The sequence below is a fragment of the Schistocerca gregaria genome, chromosome 2 (assembly GCF_023897955.1).
Source record: "Schistocerca gregaria isolate iqSchGreg1 chromosome 2, iqSchGreg1.2, whole genome shotgun sequence".
In the NCBI taxonomy this organism is placed as follows: Eukaryota; Metazoa; Arthropoda; class Insecta; order Orthoptera; family Acrididae; genus Schistocerca; species Schistocerca gregaria.
The window spans coordinates 59,939,265-59,966,701 of NC_064921.1; the positions used below are offsets into that span (position 1 = coordinate 59,939,265).

At 44.7% G+C, this 27,437-nt stretch overlaps 2 protein-coding genes across 3 annotated transcripts in view; one reads left to right on the top strand and one right to left on the bottom strand.

Annotated features, from left to right (window-relative positions):
- LOC126336311 (MFS-type transporter SLC18B1-like) overlaps window positions 1-14,936 on the bottom strand; it is a 341,991-nt gene extending 327,055 nt beyond the window's left edge. Inside the window, exon 1 of the mRNA XM_049999851.1 lies at window positions 14,252-14,936. Within this exon, the coding sequence (XP_049855808.1) occupies window positions 14,252-14,764 (513 nt within the window). The 5' untranslated portion in view covers window positions 14,765-14,936. The remainder of the gene's footprint in view (window positions 1-14,251) is intronic.
- A 271-nt stretch (window positions 14,937-15,207) lies between these two features.
- On the top strand, window positions 15,208-26,689 carry LOC126336312 (uncharacterized). Of its 2 annotated transcripts, none has more exons than XM_049999852.1 (2): window positions 15,208-15,468; window positions 21,033-26,689. In XM_049999852.1, exon 2 carries the CDS (start codon window positions 22,247-22,249, stop codon window positions 23,354-23,356), a length of 1,110 nt encoding a protein of 369 aa, XP_049855809.1. In that variant the 5' UTR covers window positions 15,208-15,468; window positions 21,033-22,246; the 3' UTR covers window positions 23,357-26,689. The 2 variants fall into 2 exon arrangements, with proteins under 2 accessions (XP_049855809.1, XP_049855810.1); XM_049999853.1 differs by lacking the exon at window positions 15,208-15,468 and adding an exon at window positions 15,479-15,806.
- The last annotated feature ends 748 nt before the right edge of the window (window positions 26,690-27,437 follow it).

Sequence of the window (27,437 nt, forward strand, 5' to 3'; positions counted from 1 at the left end):
AGCCACTAAAAATAGAGAGAGACTCAATACAGAGCCCAGGGAGACCCCATTCTTCTGGATATGGATGTAACTATGAGAGGCACCAACTTTGACACAGAAAGTACGGAGCGACAGGAAGTTCTGGATAAAAATCCACAGGGGGCCCCAGACACCCCACTCCTACAATGTGGCAAGGATATGTTGTCGCCAGGTCGTGTCGTATGCTTTATGTAAGTCAAAAAAGACGGCACCAGGTGTTGCCATCTGGAAAAGGCTGTTCAGGTGGCAGGCTCGAGGGACACAAGATCATCAGTGGTAGAGCGACCCTGGTTGAAAGCTGCCCTGGCATGGAGCCAGTAGGCCACCTGACTCCATGACCCGACTCAACCCAACCGCCGACATACCATATGTTCCAGCAGCTTACAAACAACACTGGTGAGGCTGACGGGCCGCTAGCTATCCACATCAAGCGTGTTTTTACTGGGTCTGAGCACTGGAATGATAATGCTCTCCCACCACTGTGATGTAAAGACGCCATTGCACCAGATCCGGTTGAAGATGACGAGGAGATATCACTTGTATTCAGACAAGAGATGATTAATCATCTGACTGTGGTTCTAATCAGGCCCAGGTGTTGTGTCAGGGCAACGTGCAAAGGCACTGAGGAGCTCCCACTCTGTGTTATAGGGTTCAATGTGGCATGCAGTGAACGAGATGACTGTCCTTTCCATCTGCCCTTTGAGAGTGCTAAATGCTGGAGGTAATTCTCCAAAGCAGAGGCGGGAGCATAGTGCTCAGCAACTGGGTTTGTGTCAGTAGATAACACACCATTTATGTTAACACTGGGAACACCTGTTAGGGTCTGGTACCCAAAAATCAATTTGATCTTTGCCCAAACTTGGGAAGATGACATATGGCACCCAATGGTTGAGACGTATCTCTCCCAACACACTTTTTGATAAGCTGGCGAATGTGGGCATGGAGTCGTATAAAGGCTATAGGTGCTCCAGGGAAGGGTGCCACTTATGCCACTGCAGAGCTTGCCTATACTTCTCCATTGCTTCAGCGACTTCCGGCAACCACCAAGGAACTGCCTTTCACTGGGGCACACTAAAGAGTGAGGGATCATATTTTCTGCCACAGAAACCATTGTTGTAGTCACCTGCTCAACCATCACATCAATGTTACCGTGTGGAGAAGATTCAACGGTGATAGCAGAGGTGAAAGCATACCAGTCTGCCTTGTTTAGAACCCATCTGGGCAGGCGTCCATGGACCTGACACCAGGACAGTGACAGGAATATGGGGAACTGGTCACTACCATACAGATCATCTCGTGCTCTCCAGTGGATAGATGGGAGAAGGCCTGGACTGTAAACCAAGAGATCAATGGCCGAATATGTGCCATGTACCACACTGAAATGTGTAGGGGCATCTGTATTTAAGAAGCACAGGTCGAATGGAGAAAGTAAGGTTTTGACAACTCTGCATCAGCCAGTAAGCACGGTGCCACCTCACAAGGTGTTCTGAGCGTTAAAACGTCCCAGAAGTAGGAAAGGTTAAGGGAGTTAATCAATCAGTGCAGCCAATGCGTTCAGGGGTACTGCAAAATCTTGAGGAAGATATACATTGCACACAGTTATTTCCTGTGTCATCCTTATCCTGATAGCCACAGCTTCAAGAGGTGTTTGAAGGGGTGCAGGTTCACTGCATACTGAGTTCAGGACATAGACGCAAACTCCACCTGATACTCTATAATAGTCACTACGGTTCTTGTAATATCCCCTATAGCCATGGAGGGCAGTGGTCCGCATTTCAGGAACAAGGTTTCCTGAAGGGCAATGCAGAATGCAGCTGTACAGCTGAAGAGTTGCCGTAGCTCAGCCAAGTGCCGGAAAAAAACTGCCACAATTCCACTGGAGGATGACATTGTCGTGAGGCTGGGAAGGCATGAAATGCGCAAGAAGGTTGGTTATGCCTCAGGGTCACCTGCTGCCATTGACTTTCTTCCTGAACAGGCTATATCCATTGTCTCTGAAGGGCATGGCAAGATCTAGGTCTTGAGCAGACGCCACAATCTTCATCTCATCCTCAGACGCAGAGCTTGTAGGCAGTGTTTGTGTGGGTACAACCACAACTACCTTGGTATTGGAGGTCTTCTTTCTAGATTTCTCCTGCTTATTCCTTGGGTTTCTCTGGCTGGGAGGGCTTCACTGATTCAGTCTCCGGGACTGAGGATGAGTGTGAAACCCTATGACCAGCTGCTTTTGGGCACTTTAGCCATCGGCGGGTGTCATCATTGCCACTAGCAGATACCTGGGAAGTAGGTGACCCAAGGGACCCCTTCCTAGCGAGAGGAGCCTAAAAAAGGTGTATGCTTCTCCAGCTGAGAAGTGAGGACTGGTTGGGGAGACAGTGCTCCCGAGGTAGATGGTGCTGGAGCAAAAGGGACGGTAGTGCCCCCCGCCACCAAGGGGGCAGGTGTAGCCGCCTGGAACTCACAGAACTGATGGGACTACAACAGTTTTCTTAGCGGCAGCATAAGAAGAGGTCATAGCCACGAGATGTACATGCTCAAATTTCCTCTTGGCTTCAGTGTAGGTCATTCGGTTCAGGGTCTTGTATCCCATGATTTTCCTTTCTCGCTGTAAAATACTGCAGTCTGGTGAGCAAGGGGAATTATGCTCTCCGCAGCTGACACAGATGGGAGGCAGGGCACATGGATTACTGTGATGGGATGAATGTCCCAAATCTCGACATGTGATGCTAGAAGTACAGCGGGAAGACATATGCCCGAACTTCCAGCACTTAAAGCTCTGCATTGGGGGAGGGAAATAAGACTACAGCGGTAGACCATCACCATGACTTTCTCGGGTAATGTTTCACCCTTGAAGGCCAAAATGAAGGTACCAGTGGCAACCTGATTATCCCTCAGGCCCCGATGGACGTGCCATACAAAATGAACTCCTCGTCACTAAGTGCGCAGCTCGTCGTCACACTGCAAAAGAAGTTCCCTGTGGAATGTAACACCCTAGACCATATTTAAGCTCTTATGAGATGTGATGGTAACGGAAACATCCACCAGCTTACACAAGCGTGTAATGCCTGTGACTGGGCAGAGAATGCTGTTTTTATCAAGACTGACCTTGATCGCATTTTGGACAAACCCTCCACCACCCAAACTTGGCCTCTAAATGCTCTACAAAACCTGAGGCTTCATAGAAACAAAGGAATCCCCATCAGCTCTCATACATACGAGGTACCAGTGCGCATAAAGTTTGCTGGCATCCTTAACCTGATGTTCCTCCCACAGTGTGGCCAGGGAGGGAACAATTTAGGATCATACTTCCTTGCATTGTACTGAGACTTGGAATGCTTAGAGACTGCTGGCGTTTTATCAACAGCAAGTGATCTACATCCATACTCTGCAAGCCACTTGACGGTGTGTGGCGGAGGGTACCCTGTGTACCTCTATCGGTTCTCCCTTCTATTCCAGTCTCGTATTGTTCGTGGAAAGAAGGAGTGTCTGTATGCTTCTGTGTGGGCTCTTATCTCTCTGATTTTATCCTCATGGTCTCTTTGCGAGATATACGTTGGAGGGAGCAATATACTGCTTGACTCTTCGGTGAAGGTATGTTCTCGAAACTTTAACAAAAGCCCGTACCGAGCTACTGAGCGTCTCTCCTGCAGAGTCTTCCACTGAAGTTTATCAGTCATCTCCATAACACTTTCACGATTACTAAATGATCCTGTAACAAAGCAAGCTGCTCTCCGTTGCATCTTCTCTATCTCTTCTATCAACCCTATCTGGTACGGATCCCACACTGCTGAGCAGTATTCAAGCAGTGGGTGAACAAGCGTACTGTGACCTACTTCCTTTGTTTTCGAATTGTATTTCCTTAGCATTCTTCCAATTAATCTCTGAATCTCAGTCTGGCATCTGCTTTACCAACGATCAACTTTATATGATCATTCCATTTTAAATCACTCCTAATGCATACTCCCAGATAATTTATGGAATTAACTGCTTCCAGTTGTTGACCTGCTATTTTGTAGCTAAAGGATAAGGGATCTATCTTCCTATGTATTCGCAGCATTGTCTACATAGAAATTCAATTGCCATTCCCTGCACCATGCGTCAATTCGTTGCAGATCCTCCTGCATTTCAGTACAATTTTCCATTGTTGCAACCTCTCGATACACCACAGCATCATCTGCAAAAAGCCTCAGTGAACTTCCGATATTATCCACAAGTTCATTTATGTATATTGTGAATAGCAACGGTCCTATGACACTCCCCTGCTGCACACCTGAAATCACTCTTACTTCGGAAGACTTCTCTGCATTGAGAATGACATGCTGCGTTCTGTTATCTAGGAACTCTTCAATCCAATCACACAATTGGTCTGATAGTCCGTATGCTCTTACTTCGTTCATTAAACGACTGTGGGGAACTGTATCGAATGCCTTGCGGAAGTCTAGAAACACGGCATCTAGCTGTGAACCCGTGTCTATGGCCTTCTGAGTCTTGTGGACGAATAGCGCGAGCTGGGTTTCACACGAACGTCTTTTTCAAAACCCATGCTTACTCCTACAGAGTAGATTTCTAGTCTCCAGAAAAGTCATTATACTTTAACATAATACATGTTCCAAAATTCTACAACTGATCGACGTTAGAGATATAGGTCTATAGTTCTGCACATCTGTTCGACGTCCCTTCTTGAAAACGGGGATGACCTGTGCCCTTTTCCAATACTTTGGAATACTGTGCTCTGCTAGAGACCTACGGTACACTGCTGCAAGAAGGGGGCAAGTTCCTTCGCGTACTCTATGTAAAATCAAACTGGTATCCCATCATGTCCAGCGGACTTTCCTCTTTTCAGCAATTTGGATTGTTTCTCTATATCTCTGTCATCTATTTCAGTATCTACAATTTTCTCATCTGTGCGACAATCTAGAGAAGGAACTACAGTGCAGTCTTCCTCTGTGAAACAGCTTTGGAAAAAGACATTTAGTATTTCGGCCTTTAGTCTGTCATCCTCTGTTTTAGTACCATTTTGCTCACAGTGTGTCTGGACATTTTGTTTTGATCCACCTACCGCTCTGACATAAGACCAAAATTTCTTAGGATTTTCTGCCAAGTCAGTACATAGAACTTTACTTTCGAATTCATTGAACGCCTCTCGCATAGCCCTCCTCACACTACATTTCACTTCGCGTAATTTTTGTTTGTCTGCAACGCTTCAGCTATGTTTATGTTTGCTGTGAAGTTCCCTTTGCTTCCGCAGCAGTTTTCTAACACTGTTGTTGTACCAAGGTGGCTCTTTTCCATCTCCTACGATCTTGCTTGGCACATACCCATCTAACGCATATTGTACGATGGTTTTGAACTTTGTCCACTGATCCTCAACACTATCTGTACTTGAGACAAAACCTGTGTGTTGTGCCGTCAGGTACTCTGTAATCTGCTTTTTGTCACTTTTGCTAAACAGAAAAATCTTCCTACCTTTTTTAATATTTCTATTTACAGCTGAAATCATCGGAGCAGTAACCGCTTTATGATAGCTGATTCCTTGTTCTGCATTAACTGTTTCAAATAGTTCGCATCTGTTTCTCACCAGAAGGTCTAATAAGTTATCGCCATGAGTTGATTATCTGTTAAACTGCTCAAGGTAGTTTTCAGATAAAGCACTTTAAAAAAATTTAACTGCATTTTTTTGTCCCTGCCACCCGTTATGAATGTTTGAGTCTCCCAGTCTATATCTGACAAATTAAAATCTCCACCCAGAGCTATAACATGGTGGGGAACTTCACTTTAAATAATTTCCAAATTATCCTTCAGGTGCTCAGCCACAAAAGCTGGTGAACCAGGGGGCCTATAGAGACATCAAATTACCATGTCTGAGCCTGCTTTAACCGTGACCTTCACCCAAATTATTTCACATTTCGGATCTCCGTCAATTTCCTTCGATACTATTGCACTTCTTATCACTATAAACACGCCTCCCCCTTCACTGTCCAGCCTGTCTCTGCGGTATACATTTCCAATCTGAGTTCAAAATTTCATTACTGTTTACATCTGGTTCAGCCAACTTACTGTCCCTAGTACTATGTGGGCATTGTGACCGTTTATTAATGAGAGCAGCTCTGGGACCTATCTATAGGCACTGCTGCAGTTTACTATTAGCACATTAATATTGTTATTCCCTGTTGCATTTTGCCTACTCCTACCTTGCCACAGCTCAGGAGGCACCTTGTCGGGCCTAGGCAGGGAATTCTCCAACCTAAAAAACCCACATGTGCACTCCACACATACTCCGCTACCCTTGTAGTCCCTTCCGGCGTGTAGTGCACGCCTGGCCTATTCAGGGGGACCCTACATTTCTCCACCCGATAGCGGAGGTCGAGAAATTTGCACTCCAGATCTCCGCAGAATCGTCCGAGCCTCTGGTTTAAGCCTTCCACTCGGCTCCAAACCAGAGGACCGCGATCAGTTCTGGGAACGATAGTACAAATAGTTAGCTCTGATTCCACCCCACAAGCGAGGCTTTCCACCTTGACCAATTCTGCCAACCGCCTGTACGAACTGAGGATGACCTCTGAACCCAAATGGCAGGTGTCACTGGTGCCGACATGAGCAAAAATTTGCAGTCGGGTGCACCCAGTGCTCTCTATCGCCGCCGGCAGGGCCGCCTCCACATCTCAGACGAGACCCCCCAGCAAGCAGACAGAGTGAACACTGGCCTTCTTCCCCGACCTTTCCGCTATTTCCCTAAGGGGCTCCATCACCCACCTAACCTTGGAGCTCCTAATAACTAATAAACCCCTCCCCCCATGTGCCTGCTCGGACCTTGCTGAAGGAGAGGCCACATGTCCACTCACAGGCAGAGCAGGGGATGCCACACAGCCAGCCTCCACATTGACCCTCCGCCTCGTGCGCTGCGAACGCCGCTGAACCCGCCACTCCCTTTGGGGAGAGGGTGGCCAAACCGTGCCTGGTACCCGCGAAGATGTCTCAACAGCAGGGACAGTGGGTGAAGCATGTAACACCTGGGGTGTACCACACGACACACCAGACTCCCCACTGCCGCTACACTCCGAGGCAGCAGCCTGAAGACAGCTGACCGCGGCCATCAACACGTTCAGCTGTTCTCAAACAGTGGCCAGCTCCTCCTGTGTCCATACACAGCAGTCACACATCCTATCCATCCTGAGAAATCAATTTACTGTAGAGAGTCAATCAACTTTTAACTAGACTGCTAATTCACTAAGGCTGCTGATTGTTGACTAAACTGTGGTTGCTAGACACTTCTTGTAGAAAATAATGAAAATAGCACTACCTGGCCCTGGACTGTATTGAAAACAAACACTAGCACTACTGGCACTATGGTTGACTAAAGTGACTCACTCTGACTGTATTCAAAACAAACACGAAATCTGTGGAACCTTACTAGCTCTCGACAATTAAAGCTTCCTAAAAGCAGAAACACACGGAAGAAGAAGTGACAAGTAAGAAAAATACAGTTAATACTTAAATTAAGGTAGCTCGCTGAACAGCAGACGTGAAGCAGACAGCAGTGGTACGCTTCATCGCACGTCATCCACCCTGATGCCACCCACACCGACCAGGGAACCTCCCCCTCCCCACAGGAGCCGCCCAGCTGTAGCAATGGCCACCTGGCAGAATGGCCATTACCAGGAGTCCCAATGACCCAGGGTGACAGGCATCTACTAGTTGACATATGTGGGGAGTTAACGGCACAGGCATCAGCAGAGTAATCCCTGTGTAGTCAGGGGGCTACAACCAACACAGTACATGGTAGCTCCAGCACAACGGACTGGCTACCGCGCTGGATGTGAGGTGTAAAGAATTCTATGGTCATTGTTGGCACAGAAAACAACACTGCATAGTGGGTGGAGGAAATGCACCCAAGAAGGTGTCCTCACCCAAGATATGGAGGATGAGTGGGACTGCAATGCCTCGACAAGAATGTGGGCTAAAGATCTCAATGCACGATGGACACAATGCACCATGTAAGGTGCCCTTCCCCGAGTGCTCACTCTTCAGGAAAATTTTGAAAAATGGAGGTCACATCCCACAGGGGACCATCACATGAAGGCCAAAAGGTGAGAGATTCCTTTCAGTCACCTCTTATGACAGGCAGGAATACCTCAGGCCTATTCTAACCCCCGAGCCTGCAGGGGGATATAGAGCATTACCTTAACCTTCTCTGGGAGAATATTTCCTTCAAAGGCCAACATAGAGGCACATGTATCCTTATGGTTATTCCTGAGTGATTTTTATATGTGTTTGATAAAATGTACGTCTCACCACTGGGATTAGGCCATAGTTTCTCATCCATTTGGAGAATAAGAAGTCAGAAGTTTTGTGTGGGGGAAATGGCTTCAGGTATGACACCTACACAATCATATGCCTGAAGAGCTGTAGATGTGCAGCAGAGGGAGTTACACTTTAATATGAACCATTTCACATTTTCCTCAGAGACTTAACTTCCCCAAATCTGTCTTCAATGTTTGCAACAACAAAACAGTTTTGTTGCAGTGAAAGTAACCCCATCACTCTGGATACAGACCAAGTACTGGGTGAAATATTTTGCCCCCAGAAATGTCCAACGTTGTACACAGGGAAGAGAATGTCATTAGTCATATCTCTCTGCCTTATAATAATCTTTTCCATCTGAAGAGACTGCTGGGGCCATTAGGCTACCATGCTGAGTTTTGGGTGTAGTACCTTTGCAAGAAAAGAATGGTGCAAAGAAAGAAGGCAAAAGAGGTGGAATATACACCACACTGTGTGACCTTCCCTGCAGAATATGCACTTCTGTAAAATTTCGAAAAGTACCAAGTCAGACCCAACAAAGAATGTAAATGATTAATGGAAAATCTCATATAAAGACGTGAAACAAATACTAACAAAGAGAGAGGGGGGCTGGCCAATACTTACCTCAGCTCAGTTCAGCCGATAGATACACAAAAAACAACCGAAAATTTACATTCCGAGCTTTTGGAATAGATGTTCCTTCATCAAGGAGGAGAGAGGGGAAAGAAAGGGAGGAACGGAAAGTCGATTTAGTTACTCACAACCCAGATTATGAAGCAACAGGGAAAGGAAAACAGGGAGGGTAGCAAGGATGGAGGCATGGTTGTCAGAGGGAAGCCAAAGATATTCTACTGTAAGTACTGTGCCAGTTTCAAACCAAAGAGGATGCATACAGAAGTAAAGAGGTATATAGCATAAAGATAAACACAACTATGTAGGATGAAAAGATTCGTGAATGGCTAAAGAGGAAAGGGAAAGAGGAGAAGACTGAAGAGTAAATGGGAGTGAGGTTGTTTAACGCAGGTTCAGCCCAGGGGGATGGCGGGATGAAAGGACGTGTTGGAGTGCAAGTTCCCATCTCCACAGTTCAGAGGGACTGGTGTTGGGTGGGAGAAGCCAAATGGCACATACGGTGTAGCAAGTTCCTAGGTCCCTAGAATTATGCTGGAGGGCATGCTCCGCTACTGGGTATTGGACACCACCTAGGCGGACAGTTCGTCTGTGTCCGTTCATGCACCAATAACCTGACCAGTGCTTTCCTCTTCCCAACTATCCTGTAGACCTTGTCCACAAACAGATCTCTCGAGCAATACATTCCTCCCCGTCCAACAACAATGTTCCTACCCCCAGACCACTCCGAAGCATCCCCCTTGTCACCCAATATTATCCTGGCCTCGAATACATCAATAAATTACTCCGACAGGGATATGACTTTCTCAAGTCAACCCCTGAAATGAGATCATCCCTTGAGAAAATTCTCCCCACACCACGCAGAGTTTCCTTTTGTCGCTCCCCTAACCTCCGTAACATCCTTGTTAAACCCTACAATATTCCCAGACTACCTTCTCTACCCAGCGGTTCCTACCCCTGTAACCGACCCCGCTGCAAAACCTTCCCCATGCATCCCCCCACAACCACCTACTCCAGCCCCGCTACTGGTAAAACACACACAATTCAAGGCAGGGCCACGTGTGAAACTACGTATGTCATTTATCAGCTGACGTGCCTGCACTGCACAGCCTTTTACATCGGTATGACAACAACTAAACTGGCTGAGCGCATGAACGGACACAGACGAACTATCCACCTAGGAGATGTCCAATACCCAGTAGCGGAGCATGCCCTCCAGCATAATTCTAGGGACCTAGGAACCTGCTACACCGTATGTGCCATTTGGCTTCTCCCACCCAACACCAGTCCCTCTGAACTGCGGAGATGGGAACTTGCACTCCAACACATCCTTTCATCCCACCATCCCCCTGGACTGAACCTGCGTTAAACAACCTCACTCCCATTTACTCTTCAGTCTTCTCCTCTTTCCGTTTCCTCTTTAGCCATTCACGCATCTTTTCATCCTACATAGTTGTATTTATCTTTATGCTATATACCTCTTTGCTTCTGTATGCATCCTCTTTGGTTTGAAGCTGGCACAGTACTTACAGTAGAATATCTTTGGCTTCCCTCTGACAACCATGCCTCCATCCTTGCTACCCTCCCCGTTTTCCTTTCCCTGTTGCTTCATAACCTGGGTTGTGAGTAACTAAATCCACTTTCCGTTCCTCCCTTTCTTTCGACCTCTCTCCTCCCTGATGAAGGAACATTTATTCCAATAGCTAGGAACGCAAATTTTTGGTCGTTTTTTGTGTATCTATTGGCTGTACTGAGCTGAGGCAACTACTGGCCAGCCCCTCTATCTCTTTGTTAGTATTTGTTTCATAGCTAAGAATGAAAAGTTACACAATGCTGGAAGGGAAGAAAGTGAATGCTCAAAATCACAAACCAGAACTCGTACTAACAAGACCATCCAATGGAAAGGCAGAGGCAGAGAGGTAAAGAAAAGATACTAGAAGGATAGAATTGCAGTACAGACAGGAAGGAGGGCTGCAAACCCTGTGGTCCCATGGGTGCATGTAGTTGCAAAACTGATGTCAGTCCCTCCCTCCCCTCCACACGGAGGGTGGGTGTGTGGGTGAGGTGGGAGGGAAGTATGTTGGATTGTGGTTGGTAGGTATTCGTGAAGTTTGTTTCACCCACATTGGTGAGGTTAGGCTTTTCATATTTGTTACATGAGTGAGTTTTGGTTTTGCGGTACTGCAAACATCATTTGAGATGATAGGTCAATTGCTGGGTTAGATACTGGATTCATCAAGTTGTGTGGGGTTTTGAGTTATCATAAATTTTGTTTGAGCTTCATTGAAATTTCTGTTACCAGTTCCCCCCTCTCCTGAGGATTTTGTTTGCTTTAGTTTTGTGTTAGTAGGACTGTTGCATATTTAGTTGTCCCCAGACAAAACCCCCTAATACAGGTAGCAGTTGAATTAGTTTCGTGTTTTTTCTGCACTTAACTATTTTTCATATTATTTGTGTCTGTTCATATATGTAACAACTGACTTCATGATCACCACATAGAACTAGCTTGAAATGAAGGTCATACATCAAAGCCAACAAGTAGTACTACAACCAACAGTTTCAATTAACACTAAGAAACACATTTAAAACTATCATTCTCTTAAAACAAAAGGTGCAATGGGTCCTACTGTGACGGTCATCGTGCATGTATGAAATCACAAGCTACATATTGCTCCATAGGAGCAATATGTAGGAGGTGGCAGTTATTTCCTAAGTCCCTCCCTCAATGCAGGGGTCTTCATACTTTGTGAGTAGGTTTTCAAAGATTCAGTACCACCTGTTACTCTTCTTTGGTATGCGAGTCCCATACACTTCAACAGTATTTTGATATGAAACACACAAGCGTTTTTCAAGCAATCTAATATGTAGTCTGAATGCATTTTCCCAGTATACTAACCGTGAACTGAAATTTGCCACTTGCACTCACTCATTCCTCCCCCCCCTCCCCCCCCAAAAAAAAAAACCAGAGAGAGAGAGAGAGAGAGAGAGAGAGAGAGAGAGAGAGAGAGAGAGAGAGAGAGAGAGAGAGAGAGAATAAAAAAAATCCTTAAACAGAAAGAACTGTAGCATGGCCTAATATTTATATTCATGCAATATTTGAACGCACTTGCCTATATTTAAAGCACTTTCATCATAAAACTAAAACTGCAAGGTAAATTCAGGAAATATATGTAAAATAATCATGAGTCTGCAAAGAATATTTTGATGCATATTATCCACATATATGGTACACCAACTATGCAAGATGCAAGGTGGTCTAGCTCTTAACTTTTAACGCCTCTTGCGACATCTACAATTGACCCTATGCGATCATTACGTCCATCCCCCCATGTCGGCATTTGTTTGAGTTGAATAATCCCAACTGTAACTCCTACCGTAGTTTAGATCAGAAACCAAACCCACTTTGAAAAATTTATTTGGTTAGCAACAACTCTAAGGAAAAACAAAGAATAAACATCTAACTCTCAAAATCAGTTACTCTTCCAAGGAACAAAAAATGCAACTCTCAGGTTGGTCTCTTGTTCCCACATGGCTCCCCCTTAAAGTGCAGAGCATCTGGGATGTAGGGGTACTTGAATTTGACTTATCATCCAGCTCTTGTGGGGATGACCAGTTGTCGTGTCGGTGTGACTGGTTGTTCTGTAGTCCTCTAGCATCTTGGCATTCTCTCTTCAGTTTGACTGGGTGTAGGCTCACCTGACCCTCGGTCATCCTGAACTGAAGAGACAATGCAAAGATGCCAGAGAACTACAAAAAAACCTGTCACACCTGTCATCACACTGACACAACAAGTAGTCGTCCGTAAAAGAGCTGGACGGCAATTCAAACCTACATCCCAGGTGCTCTTATGTCTTTCATTTTGTGAAGTGCAAAATTCTACATTCCTGAACATCTAAAGCATCAACTGCAAAAAGTATGGGTTACTAATATATTGTATGACAGTTGATTAATATGTATCACACACACAATAAGGATCCCAACATAATTCCCTGGCTCACACCCTAAGTCATTTCTATGTATGTTGATCAGTCTCTAGCCAAAATAACATGCTGCTCTCCTTACCAAAAAATACCTCAATCCAGTCACAATTTCATTACACTATATTTGACAAATTAAAGCTGTGTGCTAAACTACGATCTGTGCCTTTTTCAGATAGAGGGCAACTAACTACCCCATCCACGTACCCTTCATTTTTTTAATTGGTCATATGATCTCCCAAACATTTCAATAGCTCTCCTACACTGATATGAGATAAACAGTTTCAGGAAACAGGTACAGCAGATGAGTGCCTTGCCCTCAGCTTCAAGGTTGTCGCTCAAGTGTAGAGAATAAGGAAAAGAGCTTTGCAGATCCCGAAAGGAAAGTTGCAAATCCCTAGTAAGTTGATACTTTGAGCTGAGGTGTAATTTGTATGGCACTAATGTCTGGGTTTCGATCCTGGTCCCACATTTAGGTGTCTTGTCACATACAGACAGCACAAAAACACTCTGCAGAAGGAAAGAAAACTCATATGAGACCTGAGTTTTTCCTACCGTATATAATGTTCAATAAGTTAAAGGAATGGTGATGTTGACATGTTCTTTTGCCTTGAAAATAACAGGGTGTGCACCAGTCAAAATGTCGGCAATTGTCAACTTCACCTAGTTGCATTCTCATAGGTTATTTGAATAAAGTACTCATTGTACCATTAGTAAAACATTAGGATATTCTTAAGCTGCACTACTATTCATCTGGCAAGTGCACAAATCTATGAAGGAGTCCAGGTGCCATAAAACATACTACTCAAGGCATAGCCTACGTCTACAGTTAGGGCTCCTCTCAACACATTACTCTTCTGTATATAAGGTTACCAATTTTATTAATCTACTTACCACAAATGTCCTATTAGTCTGATAATTAGATTTTCAAATTCTATAATAACCTCTTGATTCATATTGATTGTGAAATCAGTGCTATTTCACAAATTGTAATACAGGGTGAAAAAATTAAGAGATAGCAAACTACTTAGCAAAGCACGCCTGCCAATCACTGTAGTTTTAAGTATGTTATCAGTGCTCAAAGAAGTCACACGACACAATATCACCTTTCAACATGTTTCATGTGTTTTATTTTATACCATACTTGGGCCAATCAGTTGTTACAATATGCACAAATTATTGTTTCATAAAACAAAAATTCCAACAAACCAACCTAGCATTAAATTATTATCAGCAAAACGACATAGACTCGAATATTTGTGTAGCATGCTTACTTTAACTACATCGCAATAGCTGCTAACATTTTTCAAAGAATCTTAACAAACCTCTTTAGGGAAAAAGGGTGCCATGATCGACATAGAACAGAAGCTTGTGAAGTCGACTAATGCCAACGATGTCAGTGTCAATTTCTGCATACGAGTAAAGTTTCTCAGGGAACCTGAACGCGAGCTCTTATGTGCTAACAACAAGCGGTCTCTTATGCACCGGATTTCACCAGCAGTATACTTCACTTGTTGAAATGTCGATAGAGACTGACTTCTGATATACTTCCTCACGTTTCCAGATTCTTCAGTTCTTATTATTTCTCTTCTCCAGTGACTGTCAAACTCACGAGATGTGGTGTCCATTGTCACTAGAGTAGCGTCGGCACTGTGTGCCACATTCCTGCCTATCATCGCACCGCACCCATTGAAATTAAAGTTTTTTTCGGACCCTAGCGAATCACTGTCTCTATCTGAATTACCTTCCAAATCATCGGATTCATCTGTACCAACTGAAATTTCAGATGTAACACCATACACATCAGAGTACAAAACGGAAATATCAAAACTCGCCATAATTATACGATATAGTGAAGCACACAGTAACTCCACACATTCAATTTCACTGAGTTTCACATCCAGCACCACGATTCACGTGCCTTCTATAACCGATTGAAATACTAAACATTTTCGCACACGCAAATAGCAGACGACATCAGCCTACTGTGGTACTGTACTGCATAACAGCGTTGCCAACCTCAGAAGACAAAATTATGGCATTATGTACTTAAAATCATCATTTTTTTATCTAAAATTACCGCACATTGAAAAATCTTAAAACACAAAAACAATAACGCTCATAATACGACGCGCACAATACTTGTTTTCAATCGCGAGTAGCAAAGTCTTCATTTCTTAAAATTTTTGTCCATAAAATATGAGATTTACGAACCGAAAGAACATGACTTTGGCGACAGCGAAACACGGGAACTGACGCAGTTCACAGAAGTTACCACATTCAGTTGATGGCGTTGTTAGTTGTTACTATTACGATAGTCTTCTATTACTTCGAACACGAAATTTTTTGGGGGCGGGAAGCTGTGTGTTTTTGACTGTTTGTCATTGTTTTCGTCAGGATTGTGATGCTACAGAGAACAGTAGTAGAAACTAGATCATTCAGCCATATGCTTCACGCTACTATGACGAAAATCGGATTGGAAAATGGTTGTAGAATTTTTGGAGATAGGAAACGTAATATACATTCACAGTCTGAGAGTCAAGTAAGTTGAACAGTTAAAATGATTGCAGTGAAAATATCGTATTTGCCCTTGGAATATAAATGTATATGATTTATTTCATACTGTGACGTACGTATCCAAGGTGCAGTGTTGTACTGATGAGCGTTATAAACAGCAGATTTAGTTTTTTAGGTGTGCTGTATGCAACTCACTACTGCTGTAATCGCGGTTGGTAGGCTTCTTCAGAGTTTCCTCTCATTTAAATTGAGTTCTTGAACTTTATTCTCAGTACTGAAATATTGAAGCAGAAGGAGACGTGGAGGAAAGAAAACCCGAGATACTATGGGAAATTTGCAGTTGTAAAACAAGATGCTGAAATAGTAGGTGGAGGTTTATAAAAATGTCTCGGCTGACATTAAGAAATTTCGAATATGAAATCAATGTCTACTAAATTTACACTTTGTTATTAATCATAAGTACCATTAGGGATTAAGTGATTTAGGATATAAGTATAAGAACTTCAGTGTTAAGATGGACAATTTTTAGATCTTAGCTGCACTTCTTGAAAAGAAACTGCTGTAGGACAGAGTGAATATAAGTATGCTGTCAGTCCTGTTTGTGGCCCAGTAGCCATGGCAAGATGTGAGAAAATGTGTGCACTGAATGTGGTGAGAAGTACAGTTCATGTTTGGCCACAGCGCAGCTGCCCAACTCCAAAAATGCTGCGAGCATGCAATAATATGTACAATCTGATGACAGTGATTCAAAGCTGGCCATGTTAAATAAATATTGAAAAATAATACAAAATACAGCTGATAGCAGTAATTTCTGGAAACCTTTATTCATCACAGCCACAGTGTCCCATATATATATAATAGATAGACCATAAAGTTTTAAAACTGTTTTGGTTCCTGTCAGATTATTTTAGTAGGAAAATAATAAAACTATTGTGGCCATTGTTGAAAACTTTCATGAACATTTGGCAAATTTAGTGATGAATGATTATTATTTCTTATAAATTTTGATTAAAATAACTTGGTGGCTGACAACTTGGTGCAGGGTTGTTGGTTGTATACAACATTCCACGTGCTTAGAGTGAGCAACAGCTGTACATGCAGTGCAAATGGAGCAAAACACATCCAGAGACCATTGTGACAGTAGCCCAGTGACAGGAGCTTTTAGAACAAGTCTGGTGACCAGCATCCTGGTGGAGGCCAGAGTCCTTCCATTGCATGTTAGACGTGCACAACTGCTGGCCAGTCACGTTGCACACTTTCGCAGTTTTCCTGCACGTCCGAATTACTGTCTTCTTTACCCACCCATGGCAGTGCATCTGCAGCCAAGGTCAGGGCTTCCAATTGCAGTTTGTGTCTGATTCTGTGTTTCCGATCTGCATTTCTTGCCTTTACCACCTATACTTGAGGTCCATCCGCATACACCTAGGTTGCGGCTTTGCCTGGACCTTTCAGATAGTCCTAAGGACTCAGTTAACCCCGCAGCTCGCCGCTGCCACGTCCTCTCAATGCTTGACATGTACCGAGGTCATGTAGTAGTTTACACTGACGGCTGATGAGCACGTTGGCTTCACATATGTCCATGGAGGAAATATTAAACAGCATTTCTTGTCCAATGGATGTAACGTTTTCACTGCCGAGCTGGTGGCTGTATCTTGTGTTCTTGAGCACATCCGTTCATGCCCTGAGGAGTCATTTATCCTGTGTACTGACTCCTTGAGCAGCCAACAAGCTATCAGCCAGTGTTATCCTTTGGTAGTATCGATCCAGGAATCCATCTATGCCCCAGGAACGGTCCCGTTGTTAAATGGTGTTTGTGTGGACCCCAGGACGTGTTGGAATCCCAGGCAATGAACTTGCCAACATTCTGGCCAAACAGGCTACACAGAAACCGCTTCTGGAGATGGTCATGTTTGAAAGTTAACTGTGTTCTGTCTTACGGTGCAGGGTTTTTTGGCTTTGGGAGGTGGAATTACATAACGGTATGCACAACAAACTGCATATCATTAAGGAGTCTGTGAATGTGAGGAAATCTTCCATGTGGTCGTCTCACAGTGAATCAGTTGTCATCTGCCGGCTCTACATTGGCCATACATGGCTAACGCATGGTTACCATCTCCGCCGTGAGGATCGCCCTAGGTGTCGCTGTGGCTTACCAATGACGGTTGTCTACCTCTTGCAGGACTGCTCACTTTTAGCTGCTCTGCAGTGGACTCTTAACTTTCTCAGCACCCTACCTTCAATGTTGGGTGACAATGCCTCAACAGCAGCTTTAGTTTTACTTTTTATTCATGAGGGTGGGTTTTATCGTTTGATCTAAGTTTTATCACTTGTCCTTTGCCCCTCTGTGTCCTTCACACTAGTGATTATAGGATGGACGTTTTAATGTGTTGCAGAGTTGCTACCTTCTCCTTTTTATTCTCATGATCTGCCAGGCATGGTAACCTGCTCTCTTGTTTTGCTCTCTTCTACATGTTTCTTGTACCTCTGTATTTTTCTTTTCCAATTTTGTCCGTTTTAGTGTTTTTTTTTTTTTTTTTTCATTCTTGTGGTTTTCTCCTTTCATCCAGCTGAGCTGTGTTTTGAATGTCTCGATTATTTTACTCCCACCCTTGTGGAATTATTTTAATCGGAACAAGGGACAAATGGTCTAGCAGTTTGAGCGCCCCCCTCTCCCCCTCCCGTTTCAAACCAACCAAGCGTACATCCAGATTATTTTTATTGTTGTCGTCGTCAGTGGCAGTGGGAAGTATGTTAGCGGCAGTGGTTGTTAGAGAAGCAGTTAGTTCTTCTACTCCCATGCATACTAGTGTGCCCGAGAAAGTTGTGTGGTGCCTAATAAATTAGTGATTATGGCAGGCACATAGTTCCAAGAAAGAAATGCAGTTGGCTGACTCCTAGCCACTGCCATGATCACAGAGTTACTTTAGTTAAGGTGTAGTGTAGTTGTGAAAAACCAGTTCAAGCTGAACTACGATCTGCACTCTCAATACAAGACAGAAATATGGCTTTCGTGTAAACTTTAAATCCTTACCTAGGATCTAACAAAGTTATGTAGTATGGTGTGAAGACGTTTGAAAAGCTCCCATTTAACATACAGCAAGTAAGTATAAAATTTGAAATTTTCCCGGCGAATCAATTGTTCAAATAGATTTCGGGCTTGCAGCCGGTCGTCGTAAACTTCTTCGCACGATATTTCGGCTGGACAACTGCCAGCCATCTTCAGGTGAGCCGAACGAGGACTGACGAAGACGTTCTCCGTTCCGTCTTATCTAGTACGCTGATAGTACTGCCGCGCATGCGTTGCAGTCGCGTAGACAGAAGAACCACACCACCCAGCAACAGCGCCTTTCGCTGGTGGAACTGCGAAACTCAGGTGCCGTCGGTATTGTCGCTGGCCGCAGGTATCGATGTCTTCTGGCGTCTTCGTCTCGAGAAAATTTCTGTGATGACGGGATTCCATGCATTATTCAGTTGGTAACCACTGTCCCGGTTCATTAAATTTCCAGCACTGCGTATTTCAACGGATTCTCTTAGAAATACAATGTTCCGCAACTGCAGATTTACTGGGTTGCAGTAGACGGGTGCAACGTTGATGTTCTATACAACGCTCTTCCACAGTACGTGTTGTCTGTCCTATATAGGCCATACCGCACTGACACGGTATTTTGTAAATTCCCGCCTTCCGCAGCAACAGATCATCCTTCACCGAACCCAGCAAATCTGAAATCTTAGAAGGCGGACGAAAAACAACTTTCACATGAAAAGTATTTAGAATCCTGTCTATTTTAAAAGAGATATTACCAACGAAGGGAAGAAAAGCTAGGGACTTGGCTGGCGCACTCCCTTCTTTATCCACTTCCCGGTTCCTGGCTCTAGTTGCGAAGGTCCTGTTAATTTTCCGGGTCGAGTAACCATTGTCTCTGAACACCGTCCTTAAATGTGCAAGTTCCTTAGGCAAATTTTCTGCATCCGACACCGTGTGTGCCCTGTGCACAAGGGTTTTAAGTACACTCATGGTTTGGGATGGGTGATGGCAACTGGAAGAATGCAGGTACAAATCAGTGTGACTCGGCTTTCGGTAAACAGTGTGTCCCAACGAGCCGTCACTCTTCCGTTTAACCAGAACATCCAGGAATGGAAGGACACCATCTTTCTCTAGTTCCATGGTAAATCAAATATTCTGATGGATGTAGTTAAGATGATGAAAAAACTCCATTAACTTTTCTTCTCCGTGGGGCCAGACTATGAAAGTATCATCGACGTACCTCCAGAAAATAGTAGGTTTACAAACCGCTGATTCAAGTGCTCTCTCTTCAAAATCCTCCATGAAAAGGTTAGCCACCAGAGGGGACAGAGGGCTGCCCATGGCGACACCGTCAGACTGTTCAAAAAATTCCTGGTTAAACATAAAATAAGTTGAGGAAAGAGCATGTCGAAACAAAGCAGTGATGTCCGATTCAAACTGTTGACCAATTAGAAACAAGGAATCCCCAAGAGGTACTTTTGTGAAAAGGGAAACTACATCAAAACTCACTAGAAGATCCGAACTACTTAAGTGGAGAGACCCCAGTCTATCGATAAAATCAGCAGAGTTCCGTATATAATGTGAACATTTGCCCACAAATGGTCTCAGCAAGGAAGCTAGATGTTTGGCTAAATCATACGTGGGTGCATCAATATTACTCACTTTAGGTCATAAAGGCAGACCTTCTTTATGCACTTTAGGAAGACCATACAGTCTCGGTGGTACGCTGCCATGTGGTCTTAACCGCTTGATGGTCTCTGGAGCTAACGACGAAGAGTTTAAAAGTGCACACGTCTTCCGTTGCACACGTGCTGTTGGGTCGTGATCAATCTTCCTGTACATGGTATCACTCAGTAGACTATACATCTTCTCTAAATGCAACCCACGAGGTAACAAAACGGTAGAATTACCTTTATCAGCCTTCAGCACCACTACTTCCGGATCTTGTCGAATGTTCCGTAGTGCAGCCCTTTCTTGAGCGGTTATATTACTGCATTGGGGAGGCGCTTTCAGAAGAACCCGACTAGTTTCCCTTCTTATTTCTTCAGCAGCGTCCAAAGGAAGGCGACGAACAGCTTGTTCAACACCACTTACAAAACTAATAAGAGGTACTGCACTTGGTGTAGGTGCAAAATTAAGACCTTTGCCCAAAACTGACAGCGTCGCATCGTCTAAAATCTTCTCCGTGAGATTGATCACGGAACGTCGCACAGTAATTTCCTGTGGCGTCGGGTGTTGTGGCGCCAAGCGATCGAATTTCGACATCTGCCGGGAACTAGCAGCCTTATATACCCAGTCGAACTTGGCTGAAGTCACCATTTGACAACTTAATATTTGTGCAAATGTACTCCTAGGTACTTCATTTGAAATTGATTTGCATCTCATTGACGAAGGAGTGGTGTATGCTAAATACAAAATTCATATTACTGATCTGTACATTCTTGATTCTTTTCTAATTTAACATTAGTGATGTTATTCTACTTATGTTTGTTCTTTCCATTACTGCCAGGTTCAATCAAAAGATGTTCAGTAATTCATTCAACATACATTTGATTTATTTTCAGAAACACACTGCAAATCCAGTACCACACCAGCACATGACTACAGAATTGCACAACCAAACTTTCTCTGCCACCACCCCGTATGTTCTGGGATGGTTACTAAGAATAGGCCATGGCCAATACTCAAGATCTTTATTTCATATTTTACAATCTGTGCCAAATTAATGTATCTGTAATATAGTGTGTCAGGAGGAAAGATACATGCTTTGAGAGGTGATACTAGTGGTGATTCTGAACAAAGAACTCCTTTTTCAGACCTTTTCTTTACCATTTATCGGTAAACTAATGAAAACAAATAGGAACGGAAATATGCAGCATCGTCCTTACTAATCGTGTCAGTATGCAGTTCACTTGAACGTGGTGCAGTTGTTTACCTCAAGTCTCAGTGTCCCCCCCCCCCCCAATCACGCGTGCGGGTTGGGGGGGGGGGGGGGGGGGGGGTAACAATAGGCCCGTGGTAGGCCTGCCTGTCGTAAGAGGCGACTAAAAGGAGTCTCAAAAGTTTCGGCCTTATGTGATGGTCCCCTCTCGGGTTTGACCTCCATCATTCCAAGTTCTTCCGAAGAGTGAGCCAATTGGTGAAGGGCGGCTTACATGGTGCATTGTATCCGTCGTGCATTGAGAACTTTAGTCAGCTTTCTCATCATCGCAATGCTGTCCCACTCGTTTTCCATCTCTTGGGGGAGGATACGTTCCTGGGTGCATTACCACTATGCACTGTGCAGTGTTGTTTTTTGCAGACGGTGACCATGGACGTCTTTGCACTTAATATCCAGCACAGTAGCCAGTCCGTTGTGGTGGGGCCGCCATGTACCCAGTTGGTTCTTGCCCCTGACAACACAAGGATCGCTCTGCCTGCTCCGTTAACTCCCCACGTATGCCAAGGCATAGATTCCCATCCCTCTGGGGCATTGGGACTCCTGTCAATGGCCATCCTGCCAGGTGGCCTTTGCTGCAGCTGGGTGGCACCCGTGGGGAGGCCCCCTGGTCGGAATGGGTGGCTTCAGGGCGTATGACATGCAATGTAGGGTAGTCATTCATATCTTGCTGGAGTGATTATGAGCTAAGTTGAATGCACAGAAGCTCAACCTCGTAGGGCTTCGCAATCCTCCTCCGTCCCGGAGACTGAATGGGTGAAGCCCTCCGAGCCAGTGAGACCCAAGGAGCAGCGAGAGAAGTCCAAGAAAAAGACCCCTCCTAAGACCAAGGAACTAGCAATGGCACCCCCCCCCCCCCCTCCCACTGCAGGCTCTGCGTCTGAGGATGAGGTGGAGATCCTGGCGTCCGCGGAGGACCTAGATCTCTCCAGTCCCTTAGCCACAATGGATAGCACTTGCACAGGTGCTCAGTTGGTGACAGCAGGTGAATCAGCGGCGTATTCTGCCTTCCCTTTCTCAGACATGGACAATGTCAACCTCCTGTGGAACTGCAGTGGTTTTTTCTATCATCTTTCTGAGCTCAGACAACTTCTCAGCCTTCATCCATTCCTCTGCATTGTTCTTGAAGAAACTTGGTTTCCAGTGTTGCACACCCCTGCCCTCCATGGCTGTCGGGGTTATTATAGGAACAGGGCAGCTTACGAAAGGGGGTCTGTTGGCATCTGCATCTATTTCCTTCACTCCCTTCACAGCGAGTCTGTCCCTCTACAAACACCTTTAGAGGTTGTTGCTGTTCGAGTGTGGATGCCACAGGCTGTTAATGTCTACAGTCTGTATCTTCCACCAGATGTTGATGTCCCACAGCATGTACTGGCTGCTCTGATAGCCCAATTGCCTACACATTTTGTGTTACTGGGCGACTTGAACGCCCATAACCCTCTGTGGGATGGAACAGTGGCAACAGGCCGAGGCAGCACCGTTGAGCATGTATTGGCACAGTTCGACCTTTTCCTTTTAAATGATAGTCCCTTCACACATTTCAGTGTGGCGCATGGCACATACCCAGCCATAGACCTTTCGATCTGCAGCGCTAGCCTCTTACCGTCTGTCCAATGGAGTGTGCACGATGACTTGTGCGGCAGTGACCACTTTCTGATCTGTCTGTCACTGCCACAGCATCTCTCTTCTAGGCGCCCCTGCAGATGGGCTATGAATAAGGCTGACTGGGACTTGTTCTCCTCCATTGCCACTTTTGAGCCTCTTTCCACTGACGCAATTGATGCTGTGGTTCACTCAGTCGCCATCGGCATCATTACTGCAGCAGAATCTGCCATTCCTTGTTCTTCTGGGACCCCTCGGTGGCGGACTGTGCCTCGGTGGTCGCCAGAGATCGCGGAGGCGATTAAAGATCCCAGGCAGGCGCCCCAGCGTTGCAAGCGGCATCCCTGATTAGAATACCTCATTACCTTTAAACGTCTCCATGCACGGGCCTGCCACATCATTCGCCAACACAAGCAGGAGTGCTGGGATTGGTATGTCTCCACCATTGGCCTCCATATCTCTCCGTCGCAGGTTTGGGCCAAGATTAGGCGACTCTATGGCTATCGGACTCCCGTCATTGTCCCTGTGCTTTCACTGAATGGAGCAGTTTGTACTGACCCCGACACAATTGCCAACTGCTTAGCAGAGTATTTTGCTCAGAGGTCTGCTTCTGTGAGTTACCCATAGGCCTTCCGCTCCATTAAAGAGGAGTTGGAACGTTGGAGCCTTTCATTTCACACGTGCCACCCTGAATGCTACAATGTTCGTTCAGCGAGTGAGAATTCCAAAGTGACTTAGCCGCTTGCCCTGATATGGCTCCCAGGCCAGATCGCATCCACTGTTAGATTCTCAAACATCTCTCAGTGGACTGCCAGTGCCGCCTCCTAGACCTTTACAACCGTAACTGGGTTGAGGGTGCGTTCCCGTCGCAGTGGGTGAGAAAGCATTGTAATCCCCGTTTTGAAACCTGGCAAGTACCCACTGGAGGTCGACAGCTACTGCCCCATTAGCCTCACCGACATTCTTTGCAGGTTACTCCAATGTATGGTGAGCCGGCGGTTGAGTTAGGTACTCGAGTCTCTGGATCTTCTGGCTCCATCTCAGGGTGGGTTCCATAAAGACCACTCTACCCCCGATAATCTGGTGAGCTTGTAGTCTGCCATCTATACGGCCGCGTATCAGGGCTCTGGCATTGTCTACACCGATGGTTCGATGGTTGCTGGTCGTGTCGGTTATGCTCTCACTCTAGGGGACCATTACGAACAACACTCATTGCCGACTGGCTGCAGCATTTTCACTGCTGCGCTGGTCGCCATCTCTCGTGCCTTAGAGTATATCCGTTCCTGCTGAGGTGAGTCCTTCGTTATCTGTAGCGACTCCGCGAGCAGGTTATGAGCTATCAATCAATGTTTCCCTCGCTCTCGTCTGGTGGTGGCTATCCAGGAGTCCCTCCATACTCTTGCCCGTTACGGCCACTCTGTGGTCTTTATCATGTCGGTCATGTCGGCATCCTGGGCAGTGAACGTGTTAACATGCTGGCCAGACAGGATGTCGATGCACCAGCCTTATCGATTGGGCTTTCCCAGAGTGATCTCAGGGCAGTTTTGCGGCAGAATGTACTTCGCACCTGGGTTGAAGAATGGTGCACCCTGCCTTCACCAAACAAACTTCAGGCCATCAAGGAGGCTAGCGGTGCGTGGCTCTCCTCCTTGCGGGTCTATTGGAAGGAGTCTGTTGTCCTCTGCCGGCTGCACATTGGGCACACCCAGATGACGCACAGCCATGAGGACCCACCTCTATGTTGCTGCAGATCCGCTTTGACGGTGGTCCACATTTTGTTGGCCTGTCCCCTTTTAGCTGTGCTCAGGCATACGTTTGCACTGCATGCTCCCTGTCCTTTTAACAGATGACACTGTTGTGGCAGGCTTAGTTTTGCGTTTTATTCGTGCAGTGGTCTTTTATCACTTAATCTGAGTGTTTGTAATTTTTTGTTTTGAGTCTGGCCTTTGGCCTACGATTTTAGACTGGGTTATTTTTTTTTTTTTTAGTGTGGCTCTAGGTGGTAGGCTTTTCCTTTTTTGTCTCTATGGTTGGCCAACCACTGTCAGACTCTGTGTGATTTTAATTACTTATGTCTGGTCTCTGTCTGAGTGTTTCTTGTACTGTGTCGCCTGTTGTCATCTCCATTGTTCGTTTTTATTCTGTGTGGGTGGTTGAAGTTTTGGAAAAAGGTATGGATGACCGTAGCAGTCTGGTCCCTTCAATCCCACAAACCAACAAAGTCTCAGTCTGACAGTGCTTGTCGTAGTGCGAGGTACAACAGTGCTGTTATGTGAACAATGAATACAGTTTAGTGTAGTCAAAATGCCACGAATTTTCACACATGCAGAGTATGCTGACATGGTGTTGGTCTATGGTTTGTCCAATGGGAATTTCAGAGCTGCTGTGTGAGAATACCAGCAGCGATTTCTGAATCGCAGAGTGACAGGCAGCAGGGTGTTTCACAGATTGTGTGCGGGTGGTATGCTTCCCAGTGTAAATGTTGTCTCTGAATGTCCTATACAACAAACTCTTAATGGAGGTGAGAACATTATTCAAGTAGTGGAACACAACACTACTACTAGCTCTAGAATATTCCACAAACATGAGTACAGTCTGTATCCCATTCATGGGCAGAGTGTACAACATCTACATGAAGGAGATGCTGACTCCCGACAAGAATTTTGTTAATGGATCATTGTCAGTGAGCAATTAATTCCACATATTCTGTTCACTGATGAGTCAACATTTACCTGAAACAGAATCAACAATATGTGCAACATGAAATGTGCATGCTACTGTGGAAACAAATTTTCAGTGATGTTTCTCAGTCAACGTGTGGTGCGATATTTTTGATGACCAACTCATCAGTCCAGTTATTTTACATGACAGTCTTGCTGGGATACAGTATCTTGAGTATCTTCAAAATGTGTTACCAGAATACGTGGAGGATATCCCTTCGGCAACATGAGCTTGTATGTACTTTCAGCTTGACGGAGCTTCTACACAGTCTGTATCTCAGCACAACATATCCTGATCATTGGATCGGTTGCCATGGAGTCATTGCTTGACCACAGAGGTCACCTGATCTCACCTCATTGGATTACTGTGTGTGGCGGTGGCTGAAGAGCAACATCTACAATCACAGTGTGGACACAAGAGAGGAACTTCTCACTTGTATTTTACATGCTTGTGCCCAAGTAAAGGATTGCAAAACTGAGCTCCGATCGGTGACACAGCACCTGTCTACAAGAGCAGCAACATTGAAGTTGGCGATGGACTGATCATCTGTGAGGAAACATATACAATTAAACAAACCATAACATTACAGTATCTTAATTTACCGTCACCTGCACCTTTCCCGTTCCTAGTAGTTTCCATTGGGTTACTCAGAGATGGTTAAGAAAAGGGCATATGTTTGTTAGAGGGTTTTTGTTCAGAATCACCAGTAGTATCACCCCTCAAAGCATGTACCTTTCCTCCTCACTCACCGTGTATATTAATGTGATGGCATGAACAATAGTAGTATAGAAACATGAAGAAAATGAAATGGTTTACATTCCACTGTGAAAACCTCTTGTTATGTTTATTAAAGTTGATTACACTTGTATCTCGTGTGTTCGAGTTGACTGTTGTAATGAATGAGATGTTTTAAGTATGTCATGTTAAAAACAGCTGTAGTAAAATAAATTTGTTTATTGCAAAAAAGGTTATGTGTCTTACATATGTTACATTGTTCCATTTGATAAGTGTGTTGTTCACAATCCCAGCTCCCATCACCCATCCCCAACCAGAGAAAGTAACTACAGAATCATTGCTGATGTTCTGCACTGTGTGTTTGTGTTTGTGTGTGTGTGTGTGTGTGTGTGTGTGTGTGTGTGTGTGTGTGTTGGAAGGGGGAGGGGAGGTGAGAGGAATGCAAACACTTTTGAGAAGAGTGTTTATTGGTCCATCCACTTATGATTGTAAGTGCAAGGATAATATTTTTTGACTGAGTTGCTTATATGGCTTCAAAAGTAAAGATGTGAAAAGTATGAAATTAAAATATTTTGTGATTGACTGTGGGCATGGAATGTTGTATGTGTATTATAATATATTCAATTATCAAAATTTCTTCACTTACTCTGAGCTGTTAGACATCAGCAGTATTAGGAATAAATGTAATACCTATTAGTGACATGAAAATTTCTGCCTGACCGTGACTTGAACCTGCTTTTCTCTCTTATTGCGGGGAAATATTCCATAAAGTTCTGGGTTTGCAGTCAGATGTTACTGAACCTCTCTTTTTTTGACAGCATAACTTCTAGCAATACCAAATGTTGATAGAATGAAGAAATACTGAAATCCATCTGTCCTAGAAATCTCATCAAAGATTCAATGTGTATAAGTTATAATGAGCCAATTGTAATACATTCAGCCAATAATGTACAGCTTCTTACTTGTCATGTGT